The sequence below is a fragment of the Alligator mississippiensis genome, chromosome 1 (genome assembly GCF_030867095.1).
Source record: "Alligator mississippiensis isolate rAllMis1 chromosome 1, rAllMis1, whole genome shotgun sequence".
Classification (NCBI taxonomy): domain Eukaryota; kingdom Metazoa; phylum Chordata; order Crocodylia; family Alligatoridae; genus Alligator; species Alligator mississippiensis.
The window spans coordinates 137,815,673-137,827,881 of NC_081824.1; the positions used below are offsets into that span (position 1 = coordinate 137,815,673).

At 46.3% G+C, this 12,209-nt stretch overlaps 1 protein-coding gene across 9 annotated transcripts in view; it reads left to right on the forward strand.

Moving 5' to 3' along the window:
- Window positions 1–12,209, forward strand: part of PNLDC1 (PARN like ribonuclease domain containing exonuclease 1) — a 33,813-nt gene that overhangs the window by 7,773 nt on the left and 13,831 nt on the right. For all 9 annotated transcript variants that reach the window (XM_006263591.4, XM_059714609.1, XM_059714624.1 and 6 more), the window contains 6 exons: window positions 214–314; window positions 1,052–1,131; window positions 4,622–4,759; window positions 5,814–5,883; window positions 6,235–6,320; window positions 7,282–7,337. In XM_006263591.4, coding sequence (XP_006263653.1) covers window positions 214–314; window positions 1,052–1,131; window positions 4,622–4,759; window positions 5,814–5,883; window positions 6,235–6,320; window positions 7,282–7,337 — 531 coding nt within the window. The remainder of the gene's footprint in view (window positions 1–213; window positions 315–1,051; window positions 1,132–4,621; window positions 4,760–5,813; window positions 5,884–6,234; window positions 6,321–7,281; window positions 7,338–12,209) is intronic.

The following is a 12,209-nucleotide window of genomic DNA, read 5'->3' on the forward strand; positions in this document are numbered from 1 at the left end:
TACTTAATTGTAATGATCTGGGAGAACATCTGATTTCCAGCTTTGTGTTTCCTTGGGGTCTATATACAGAGTCTGGTGAACTGTCAAGATGTTTCTGTGAGCGTCTCTATACAGTGACCGCAGTAGAAATGAACAGGCCTCCTTTCTCTAAAGCAGAGCATAGTTTAACATTGCTTTTATGTCTGTGTTCCTTTCTTCCTGATCTTCTTTTAGCACTTTAGACAAGGATAGACTGAAAGTGGTGATTGATGAAGTGACGCGCTGGGTCTCCTCAGCAGAAGAGGGGGAGTCCATGGTTGTTTCTGACCTAACAGGTATGAAATCAGATTGTTGATTTCTCAGTGCCTTGAGCAGGTGTGCTGAGTATACAGGTTTTGCTCTTTGTTCAATCCATGTTGCTGTCAATCGTGTTAACACTTTTACTTGTCCATTTAAATAAATTTCTCAGTTCACCATCAGTACTACAGCTTCTGTCATATTTTTACCTCATTATGTTGCTATTCCCTTTTTTTTTTTCTCTTCCCTGAATCAGCTCTGTTGTGGGAGTTTTTTGGGGAAGACTTTTGTGGTGTCTGTGGCTCCATGTAAAATTGAGGTGGATCTCTGGAACAGTGTGACAGTCTGACTGTTTTCCTTGTCCTAAACCAGGGCTGTCCAACTTCCAAGTGGTTGGGGTCCACAGGGTGAGCCATGGCTGTCTTCAGGCTATGCCCCACACGGGTGCCCAATCATCTTTCTCCTTTGTCCCCACAAATTTTCTTTTGTATAATATTACTTCTGTGTCCCATTTCCCCCATCACTGTCAGCATGGAAATGTACTAATTTATGTATGTATTCACTGAGGAGAAAACTCCTTAACAGAGAGCGAGTTCATTTGAAATAGAAATGAATATTGTCATTACCCTTCTGGGGTCTGGTGTATTCCCTCTATTTTAAAATGTTTTCCTTGGTTTCCAATTCCAAGTTTGACCCATCCACTGAACATGTTTTAATTTCTACCAAGCAGAACATCTCTTCACTTCTGAGTCTCTCTCGTTGCTTTTGATTGCAGGCTTTCAGATATTTGAGGTGCAGCTGATTCTGAGACGAGCGCTTCCTGATATTTGGACAAAGCCTTCTGGAGATAATGAGGTGAGTTGAATATCAAGACCTCTGGGAGTGGCACTTCTGTCACTATATCCTTCCAGCTGGCACTTGAAATTCTTGGTGGTACTTTAGTGGAAAAGTTTTCTGTAGGAGAAGGGTTGACCAAGGATCTGCGTGAAGGGGATGATTCAGGTTTTCTTTCTTGAGGATACCTCGGGGTTAAGATTCATAGATTGGAAGAGATCTTGCAAGATCATGAGGTCCCAACCCTCTGCGCTAGGCATGAAGGACAACTGGGGTCATATGACCCCAGCAAAATGACTATCCAGTCTTCTCTTGAAGATCTTCATGGTACATGATTGCACACCTCTGGATGGAGCTTATGCTATGGTCTGCACACTCTAACTATGAAGAAGTTTGCTCTGTGTTGTTTCCACAAACCCAGAGTGCTTCCGACTAAAATGATTTTTGTTGAATTTTCAGGCTCCTCAGTCCTCTTGTGTATTTCCAAAAATTGTACTGTATAACCATCACTAGTTGCTTTTTTTCACTATTAAATTGTTCTTAGTGGTAACCTGGAAGGCTTTGGCCTGGTGTATACCACATGGTTCTGCTGGCAAAATTGTGAATGGGTCTACAGTCAGAGCTTGCCTGTGGTGGTAAAGTCCCCTTTCTGCCAGTGGAGTAACAGTTTTTGACTGAAAACAGGCTTCTGTTGGCTGCTTCAGTCTTCCAGCAGCCAATTCCTCCTCAAGATGCACTTTGCCTCTGCTGCCATAGTTGTTGTAGAGAAACTGCCAGAAGTCTTTGGGTGTGATAGCGCTCTTCTGGCTTCCGTATGATGATTGCTGTCTGCCAGCAGCAGTTCCAGCCACTGAGATGGCTTACTGTAGCCAAAACCTTAGACCTGTTCTGTTTCTGGCGTGTAGCAGACTACACAGCCTTTCAAATTTAGGTCGCTGTCTTGGATTTAGCATGCTCCTTTTCTATTTTGAATGAAAGCAGGAGCTGCTGGGTTCCATGAGCAGTCTCAATTCAAATACCAGTAGGCTGCTTAGAAATCTTACAGAAATCAGTCACAATTAGCACCTTTGTTAGTTTTAAGTCAGAGGTCGCAAGATAGGCAAATATACTCAGATCCCTTTTCTCATCTAGAGGTGGGTCCTCAGGATTGGTATGGATTCACTTTGCCAAGGAAATGGACCGCTGCTGTTGCCCATATAATAAAGGACCTGTTTTCTGTTTTACGGACTTTGCTTTTTGGTGGTCAGCCTTATTAGCACTAAGTCACTTACGTTAGCACTAAGCAGCCTTATTAGCAGCCTTATTAATACTAAGTCACTCATACTCTGGAAGAGGAAGACTCTATTATAGTCATCATCACTCTAGTCAAGAAAGCTGGAATATGACACCTGTCAGAGCCCACATCTGATTTATTAACTAGGTGTTAGCTACTCTTCAGAGAAGGAAAAGGAGGCTGTGGTGGTGTATCATTGTGTGCTTGCCACTTTAAAGGTCTGAGTAGGCTGTGAAGCAGCCTGCAGGTGACTGCAAGGGCCAAACAGGTGGTCACATGACAGCCAGGAGGCTGCCTGATTGGAGCAGGGCTGCGCAGCTTCAGTATAAGAGCAGCCCCTGAGGAGCAGAGTCGGCAGTTGTTGCAGGGATGTTGCTAGAGTAACATCATCGAGCCAGAGCTCTTCTGCTCCCAGGAATATTTGGAGGTCAAGGGTGTTAAGCCTCAAGGAAATAGCTATGGGTCTAGGAACAGTGAAGCCAGCCTAGGAGGGGCCTTCAGTTGTGGGTCTACTGAGGGGCTAGGCAAGTCCTAATGAGAACTAGCAGTGACTGAGGCCAGGGAGATGAGCCCAGCTGAGTGAAGGGCTGCCTCATGTAAGATCTCTGGGCCTCTAGGCAAGCCCAGTAAGAGATGGCTGTTTATGGTGGGGCCCAGCGAGGACCCTTGCTGAGTAAGGTCAGCTGCTCCTGCACCGATGCCAAGGAATCCCGGCAGGTCAGTGGAAGGGGGCCAGGGTGGAAAGGCCAAAGGACAGTGAAGCCCACTGTGAGGGTCAGGCCAGGGCTGTAGAGAGCTATCTGGCATCCCGACTGGCCTGGAGGCGGGGCCAGAGCCGGAAACAGGCTGAAGGTCCCTTCAATGGTGGGGTCATCGCTGCCAAAGAGAGGATAGGCCCAGCTAATTGTGCTGAAATGACAGAGGCTGAAGCCCAGCCTCCTGAGGGGAGGAATCCTATAAGGGGGTCAGAGAGAGAGGGCCCAGTGGATGAGTGCAGTTTATAGGATGGGGGCTGCGGTAGGGTGCCCAGGAGCGAGCAGCTTGGTAGGGGGAAAGACCAGGGCAGGTGGGCCTGCGATTGGTCCTGGGGAATGACCTGAAACTACACCCTGCTAGGGAGGATGGTAGTGGTGGGGCTGCTTGTGGCGGGGCAGTCCTCAGGAGATGCCACACCAGTGCACCTCTAGTGAAAGGTGAGTATGGGGCACCGGAAAGCCTCTGTTCCCCCCTGTCTTGCGGGTGATGCCGTGGAGGGAAGGCTAAGGAAGCACACCCTGAAAGAAAAGCAACAGGCTTGGACAACCACAGGGAGGCCAGGAGGGCCCAAGGCTCAAAGCCTGAATGAGTGAGACTTAGGGGGAGGCTGGAATAAGAGTGAGGCCTAGTGAAGGCCAGACTAAGGGTGAGGTCTAGGTATGTTGATGTACACCTGAGGCCTGAGTGGTCTATAGGCCAAGAGTGGGGTCCAGGCATGTCAGCAGACATCTGAGGCCCAAGGGGCATAAAGCCCAGAAGCCCCAGTGAGGAAGTGGAGTAGTGACCCCAGTGAGGGGTAAAGAGTATGGGGCTAGGAGCCTAATGAGAGGCAGGAGCTCAGAGTGTGTGTGGGAGTTGAGTTCCCAGTGAGGGGGCATACAGCCAAGGTAAGTCTTTGGATGCCTGAGACTAGGTTTGGGCCAGAGGCCAAGTGTGGCCCAACAATGGAGCCAGGGAAGTTGAGAGTGATTTGGATGCCATCTGCAAGGCATGAGACATGGTAAATGACAGGTCAGAGCCGTGTATTGTGCCCTTGGCATCAGGGCATTAAATAGGCAGCCTCCCACATTTTCCCATCTGGTTATGATTTCTTTAAGGTGTGGTAGGCGAATTTGGGCCGACTACCGTAGACAGGTTGGTGGGCCCATGCTGTGACTGGCCCTGGGACGGCCCCCTGTCAGAGGCAGTCTTCACCTTCTATATTGACAGGCTTCTTCCACAGCTTCAGCTATGTTGGGATTGGCTCTGTGTTGCTACATGTCATGCATTCCTAGCATCAGATGAAGTAGGTTGTTGCCTATGAAAGCTCTTACCACTCCAAACCGGTTGGTCTCCTTATGGTACCCTACCATCTGCTTGATATCAGATTAATGCAGCTAACCACTTTTGTTGCTAGCAGAGCACTTCCCCACTAGACAATACGTTTAGGTTTTTACATTATGTAGGTTTCCTCACTATAGTTTTGGAATCTGTTTCTTTCAGGTGATAGTAGAAAAGATGAATCCCCGGCATCGTTGGCATCTGGAGAACACTTCTTGTGACTTCTGCCGTAAGGAGCTCATTCTCCTATCTGCCCGGGGTTTCACTAGCCTCTTCCAGACACTTGTTAAAGCCAAGAAGGTATAACTCATCATCCCCATTCCCATCTATGGGTTTGTTTACCATGGTAGCAGTGTTGTGATAGAGTAGGCAAGATATTTTGTAAGAGATGAATAAACTGATTTAGAGCAGTGAATGACCATACAGACTGACTTGGTTAACATCTTCTCAGCTGTCAGTCAAACAAATGTTAGTGTTTAGATAAAGTTTTTAGATAACTTAGATAATAGTGATGGTTAGATAATGCCTATTTCACATGATATCTGACTACATACTGAATTTTTTGCTGAGATTTACTCAGAATTACTCCTTAATTAACTGATACAAAACTTAGCTTTTACTACATTGCACTCCTACTGGCCCCCCAAGTTGAGCAGATTGATAGGAGAGGAACCAGGGCCTGTTCTGACTCATTTTTATTAAGATCTAAGAGTTTGGAAATGTTAACTCTCATTTTAGGGCATAAGCTAACAAGCAAAAGAGTTAAGCAGGTACTTTCCTTTTGCACAGGTTATCGTGGTTTGTCTGGCGGTCCACTTAGAGGATGTTGCAAGTCATCTGCTCTTGGTCTCTGTCAGACAGGGTTTAGGACTATGTGGACCACGGGCCTGATATAGGATAGCAGTTCGCATCTTTCTAACAGAACTGTTGACTAAGTTCCCATGTAAGACACTTTGTCACTGTTGATATGTAGGCCAGAAAGGCCCTTCTTGGGCTCACAGATGCTAGAATACAGTTGTAACTGAGAACCAAAACAAATCTTTGAGCCAGTGAAACAGAGATTTTTAAAGGCCTGGTTGTCTTCAAGTTTCTCAGATCACCTTCTAACAAAATGCTACTGCTAATGTCCTCCTTACCCTAACATTTAGAGGTCTTAACTCACTGATGGCATTGACCTTACTGTGACCTTACTGTGACACCATGCTAAGTGGTCCAACTTTTGAATGGGCTTGCATTGATTTTATTCTTTGGAATAAAAACCTTGTTATGTGACTGTTGGGCAGGTCTGAAGTTAGTGTCGTTTGCCATATCTTTATGCTGATACGCTGTTGGGTTTTATACTTCTCTCCCCTAGCCACTGGTGGGACATAACATGCTGATGGACCTTCTACATCTTCATGATAAGTTCTACAGGCCCCTTCCAGGTAATGTCTTATGTAATAGCAATGACAAGATTGCCCAGCCCTCTCCAAAAACACTTTTTCCGCAGTTGGAGAGAGATCCAGCACAAGATTCAGTGATTTATGATTCACTCTGCATAAGAATGACTGGGGAGAAGCTGGTTAGCTGACTCTGATCTTCCACTTTTAGGGCAGGGACTGCTTTTCCTGTAGGGCTCCTTGTTTTTTGGTGACATAATGAAACCAGGGAGCAGAAAGATACTTAAAACTGTTTTATAAAACACTGTTTTCATAAAACACCAGGTTTTTTTTTTCTCTTTTCTACAGCATCTTTTCCTCTATATGTTTGTTCCTTTCTTGTTTTCTTTCCTTCAGAAAGCTATGAAGAGTTCAAGACTAATATTCACAGCCTGTTTCCTGTCATAATAGACACAAAGAATGTCACAAAAACCATCTGGAAGGTAAGATGAGCCTGTTTTGGGAAATAGCACTCCTTTTGTACCTGGGTAGGAAGGAGATCTTGACATACTTCAATTTTAAATGTTGAACTAAAGCATCTTCCTACCATCAGGGAAGCATTCTAGAAATTATCCTGTCCCTTCAGTATCACATTTAAAATCCTTTTCCCCCTTGGTCTGTGGTATCTCTTCTGCTGAAAGGGCAGACCATCGGGCTCTTTTTCTCATCAGCAGCTACTAACTAGGGTGTGCTTGGAGATTGGTGGTGTTTGTCATGTTTCTGTAAGAGTGGGCTTGTATGTCTATCCTGAGATTCTCAAGAGCCTTATAAGAGTATTGGCTCCACTTGCTCATAAGGAAACATACGTTTTTACAAATACTAGATGGCCAATTTATGTGAAGTAGTGGAGTGTCAGTGCTTGGAGTTAGGGTTTCATTCATCGTGACTGTTGCTCTTTAGGTCAGTAGGAGTTGAGTCTTGGAGAAGAATCTCTAAGGCCATTGAATAGAGCATGTCATTTGATGACCGTCCTGGAATAGACTGTATTTGTATTCCATGGCCGGAATGTGGTTCTGCAATTTACTGGGGTTGGACAAATGGTAGTATCAATGAATACTTTGTTTTCAAAAGTTCTCTTTGTTGTAACATTTTGAACCAGGCCTTGTATATGGAACTAGAACTCTGGCACCTAGTGCCTAATGTTTCTGCTGCTAGATTTCATGGCACCATAGCTGAGTTTGCATTATAAAGTATTCTGCCTGGACGTTGCTTTTTCCTAAGACATTATGTGGTGTCCAACAACCTGCTTTGTCGTATTGGTAGTTTGCCCATTGAGAAGGGCTGGTGGAGCTGTGATGTGGGCAAGAAACCTGCGCAGTGTTTAGTATATTGTCTGCCATTCTCTTTTTTTTCTACTCCTTCCTTTTAAACCCATAACACATGTCTTGTCCTGTTTTCTTACAGGAGCTTAAATTCCCTCGAGCATGTAACCTCTTGGAGACTTATGAAATCCTGTGCAGGTGAGCAGTATGTTATGGAAGTTTGAATACAACCAGCTGATTTCATTATTACTTTGGGAAGGGCATTTCAAAGTCAGTGAGACCACATTTTTATACTTTTTTGATCCTGTCTGTTCACTCTGCTGCTGAGCTTGTTTTAACCTTGATTTAACAACAGAGGAAGAAGTTTTGCCTGTAGTTCTGTTTCTTTACAACTAAGACAGTATTAGGAGGGGCAGACTGGTCTATGTTTTGATGAAGGGTCTTCTGTCAAATTGGATCTTACAACCAAGGAGTGAATGCAGGCCTCGCAGCCTAGGTTCTGAAAGTTGCATCGGCCTGTAAAGCTTTCAGCCTGTATTTTGCTGGTTTCGAATAAGGCTTAGGGTTATTAGTTTCTGTAACTTAATGCTATCAATTGCTCAAAACCTTCTGTTAAATGAGTTGTTGATCTCTTTCTGGCTTCAAGTGGACAAGTCTCCATATCACAACTGGCAATCTTGTTAGTGGAACAAGTAGGATGGAATGACTGATTAGGTCAGGAGATTAGAATACCTTTCTGTCTCCTCCAGAAATGTGCCTTGTTGTATGGTGGACCGCTGCTATTTGTGCTGTTTCTATGAATGAGTAAATAGCCAAGAAGGTTTGCTCTGTGAGTGAATAGAGAACACTGATCTAATCAGTTAGGCACCTTTAATTGGCAATAATTTCATATAACTTTGGCTTTTTCAGAGTTCTGCTTTTTCATACTCTTTTCAAACTATAAATTCTTGGAGTTGTTTGGAAAACTTCCTCCTGTTTGTGGGTGATTTTAAAAATAGTAATTTTTATCTTCCTGATTCCCTCTTTCAAAGCCTTGTACTGAAACAGTCTTCCCTCCAAAGCCAGCTGGTTAGTACCTGTCCTAGGTACTACTAGGTTTGTTTGATTGACCTTTACTTTATATTCTTGTGTGCAAACAATAGAGATGTAAAATTTCTGGACATTTTGAAACCATGGGGAAAAATATGCTCTTTCCTGTTTTTTTCCAAAAAAAATAAGAAATTTTTGGAAAAATTGAAATGTGCCATATTAAATTTTCTTATCTATCTACATGTATTTTACTATTTTAAGAACATAGAATATATTATATATATAACTTAATTAGCAGATAACATTGTAATGCTTGGTATATTTATGAAATTTAAAAGTATAAATGCCTTATTATTATTTGAATAAAACTAAGGCATTTAAAATAATTATTTGTAATTATTGTCATAGATGGAGCTATAAGCTGCTGCATCCTAAGGTACTTAAGCATATCTTAGCTTTTGTCAGCTAATGAGAACTTGGGGGGGGGGGGGAGGAGTTGAAAATAGAAACCATCAATGTTGTAGTAAACAGAAGGAAGTTAATATTATCTGGACTTAGAAAGTCTCCACCATATAGACAGCACTCTCCACAAATAGAAGAAACTCATATTTTTAGAAAAAAAGCTCAGAAGAAAATCTTCTAAAGCTGGAGACAAATTTGCTACATGAAACCAATATGTCATTTAAAACAATCAAATATATCCTTGAAAATATTAGCATCACAAGTTTCTTTGTTTAATCAGAGTCAGACACAGTTTCTGAAATATCAGTATTTTCTGATTCTGAATCTGAACCTTCATTTTTATCTTCATGGACTTCAGAATACTGAAGTTTTGCATGGATTGAAACAAGCTTCTCATTCTTTCACAGGCTAGTTTATTTCTTAATTTGATGTGTATATTTCCAAACGTAGACCAGTTTCTTTCACATGCTACAGAAGATGGAGGAATCTGAAGCAGGTGAGAAGCAAGTGGAGTAAAAAGCTGTAATAAAGGCCTTGCCATCATGTTGCAGGAGGAACATGCTTGGCAGAGTCTCAGATTGCACTCCTGGACCAAGTACCTGACCATGTTTTATATTCTGCAACATATGAAAGTACCTTGCAAACATCAAGTCCTAAATGTGTTGCTTGTTTTGTAATCCAGTCAAATGCAGTAGCAATCCTATCATCACTGACATTTTTACCTTTGAATCTTGGATCCAAAAGATTTGCAGCAGCATGAATAGGCTGGCAACAAAATTCTTCATGCCTGTTAGTGAAGTCTTTCACTTTTCCTTCTTCCATACTTGCAAGTGGAGATATACCTGCTGTCACAGCGGGGTCCTCGCGGAGGGCCGTGATCTCCTCGAGGCCCTCTTACCACGCTACTTTGGCCCGAAGGCACCCTCCATTCTCGCCCGCCACGTCTTGCTGGAATATGTAATAGGGAGGCTGCCTTGTGTTTCCTCGGGCACGTAAGCTCCTGGACCCCTCGTGGGTCGCCCCGTACGATGGGTGCTACTCAAGCACCCCAGCCTTATGGGCTGTGCGTGGCTCCTACCAGCCTCTAATACCACGCCCCAAGCCTCGCAGATGTAATAGACGTTGTTATGTCTGCATGTCCGCTTCCCGGGCCTCCTCTATAGTGTAGCCCACTCTGGGCTCTCTCTCTCTCTCTTGTGCCCAGCCTCCCGCTGGGCCTCCCCTGATGGTACGGTCCCGCTCAGGGACTCCCTAGTGGGCCCCAGCCCTTCCCTGGCCAACCGCACGAATACCCTCTCTGACCCCGGCTCACTGCGCTGCTACTCCCTGTCTTCTCGGGGCAAGCGCAGCGCCCTGCCTCGGTCTGAGGGGTGTTGCCGCACTAGCCTGCGGCCGGGCTCGCTATACCCGTCTCGGGCTCCTCAGTATGGCCCCGCTTTAGGGCTCCTCAGTATCTCCCCGCTCTAGGGCTCCTCAGTATGGCCCCTCCTTAGGGCTGCTCCGTATTGCCCCTCTCTAGGGCTTCTCAATAATACAATGTGGCGCTCCCCCTCTTTGGGGCTCACCGTGCCCCCACGGGGCTTCTCAAGAATACAATGTGGTACTCCCCCTCTTTGGGGCTTGCCGTGCCCCCACGGGGCTTCTCAATAATACAACGTGGCGCTCCCCCTCTTTGGGGCTCACCATGCCCACCCTGGGCTTCTCAATGAAATTGCCCCTTGCTCTGGGGCTGGGGTCTATGTCCCCCCGTACACGATCCGGGGTCTACGTCCCCCGTCTGCAACCTACCGGTTGCGCCCGCGACCCACCGGCCGTGCTCCTCGCCGCCAGTTGCTCACGCACTGGCGTGCGAGCTGCGCCTTCCCTGGCGCTATGAAAATAATGCGCCCTCTTGGCACTAGGGCACCCCACACTCTCTGGGGTCCCTATAATTGAGGCCTCCTCCAACCCCTACAGCCTCACCCAAGCCTCTGGGCTGTAACACAAACCTAAAGCCCCCTGGCTAAACTCTAGTGCCCATCCTCTCAGGGCTATCATGAGCTGTACTTGCAAGTCATGCTCCTTTCCACATCCTCACTCCCAGAGCTCCTGCCTCCCAGGCTGCTGGCAGAGAACTGCTAGCCTGGCTTCAGCCCTGGGCTTTACAAAGGCCAGGCCCTGCCCCCTTCTGGCCAGCTGCTTCTGATTAGTCGCCCCGGCAACTTGCAGCTGTGCTCATTAGGCACTGCCAGGGCTCTCTCCCTGGCAGTTTCTCCTCTCCAGGAGCAGAGCACCGAGGTGCCCTGCGACACACCTCCCCCCTTAAGATCTTGACTCACCGAGGCAGATCTTCATTCATTCAAATCTCGTTGGACTCGGCGGCTCTTCTCGGCCTCTCTTCCCGCACCCAGCGTAATCTACATAAGTGGCGGAGGTTTTAAGGCGCCCCCTGCTCGCCTTTTCCCCAGGGTGCACAGTGTGGGATTTTCCGGGAGTTACCCTGCCAAAGGTAGTCCCCCCACACTAGCTTCTCCCTGGTAGGGTGCTACTCAGGCCTCTCTCTCATTCTCTATTACCGCCTTTACCCTGTGGAGCCAAAGCCCCTTCTCTCTTACTGGGAGAGCTGTTTCCTGCTACATGGGGTGTCTCGCCCCTCTTCCTCTGTCTGTGTCCCAGGTCTTCTCTTTCCGTGTTCTATTCCATACCTCCCTCCTTTCCTTGGCTTCCTGCCAATCCTGGAGCTTTCCCCAAAGCTCCCACTGCACCTTAAGTGCCTGCCGGGCATCTTCCACCCTCCAAAACTCTATTTTCCCCTGGCCAGTCGATGTCCCACCGGGCCCTGTATATATTTTTACCCAAGCTACCCCTCTGACTCTAGTCTCTACTATCTCCCTTAGGGTCCTCCACCCGACTTGCCGTGGGAGATTATTAATATAAACATACGGTCGTCTTTCTCTCCTTTGTCTTGTCTCCCACTGAGTTGCTTTAGTCATAGCTGGACCTTCTACCTTTTTAGTTGGACCTGCCGTCTGGGTTTGACACGGTCCCTTTTGCTTCACAGAGCTGGGTAGCTCCGCTCTAGGGTAGAGCTGGGGATGCACTTCTCCTCCCCCCTTAGCTTCCTTGGGGTTTCGGTTTCTCTGGTCCTCTTCAGGCCTCTGGACTCTTCTCTCACCAGGAGATTCTATCGCCTTCTCCCCTATAGCAGCCGTCTCTTATCTGCTATACACCTGAATCTGAGCTGTCTCCGGCCCCTGGTCTAGTTTCTTCTGTTGCTTTTGTTTTAGGGATGCCAATCTTGCAGCATCACCCCCACTAGCAACTTTTCCCGGCTTTTCCCGGAGGTCACTCATTTCAGTAGTGTATTGGACCACCCACTGACTCCATCTCTGATTGAGACCCTCCATAACTGCAGTGGTGATCTCTTCTTTCAACTTCATGGGGTTCACCCCTAAGAGTACCTCGCCCTTTGCATTCTTTTCTTGCTGCTCAAGTTCCTTTCCTTCTCTAAGGATCTGTAAACTTTCCGTTCTAGGCAGCTCCTGACTCTTCTCCTCTTTCCGGAGCATGGGCTGCACTGCTTTTAGCATTTTCTCTGCA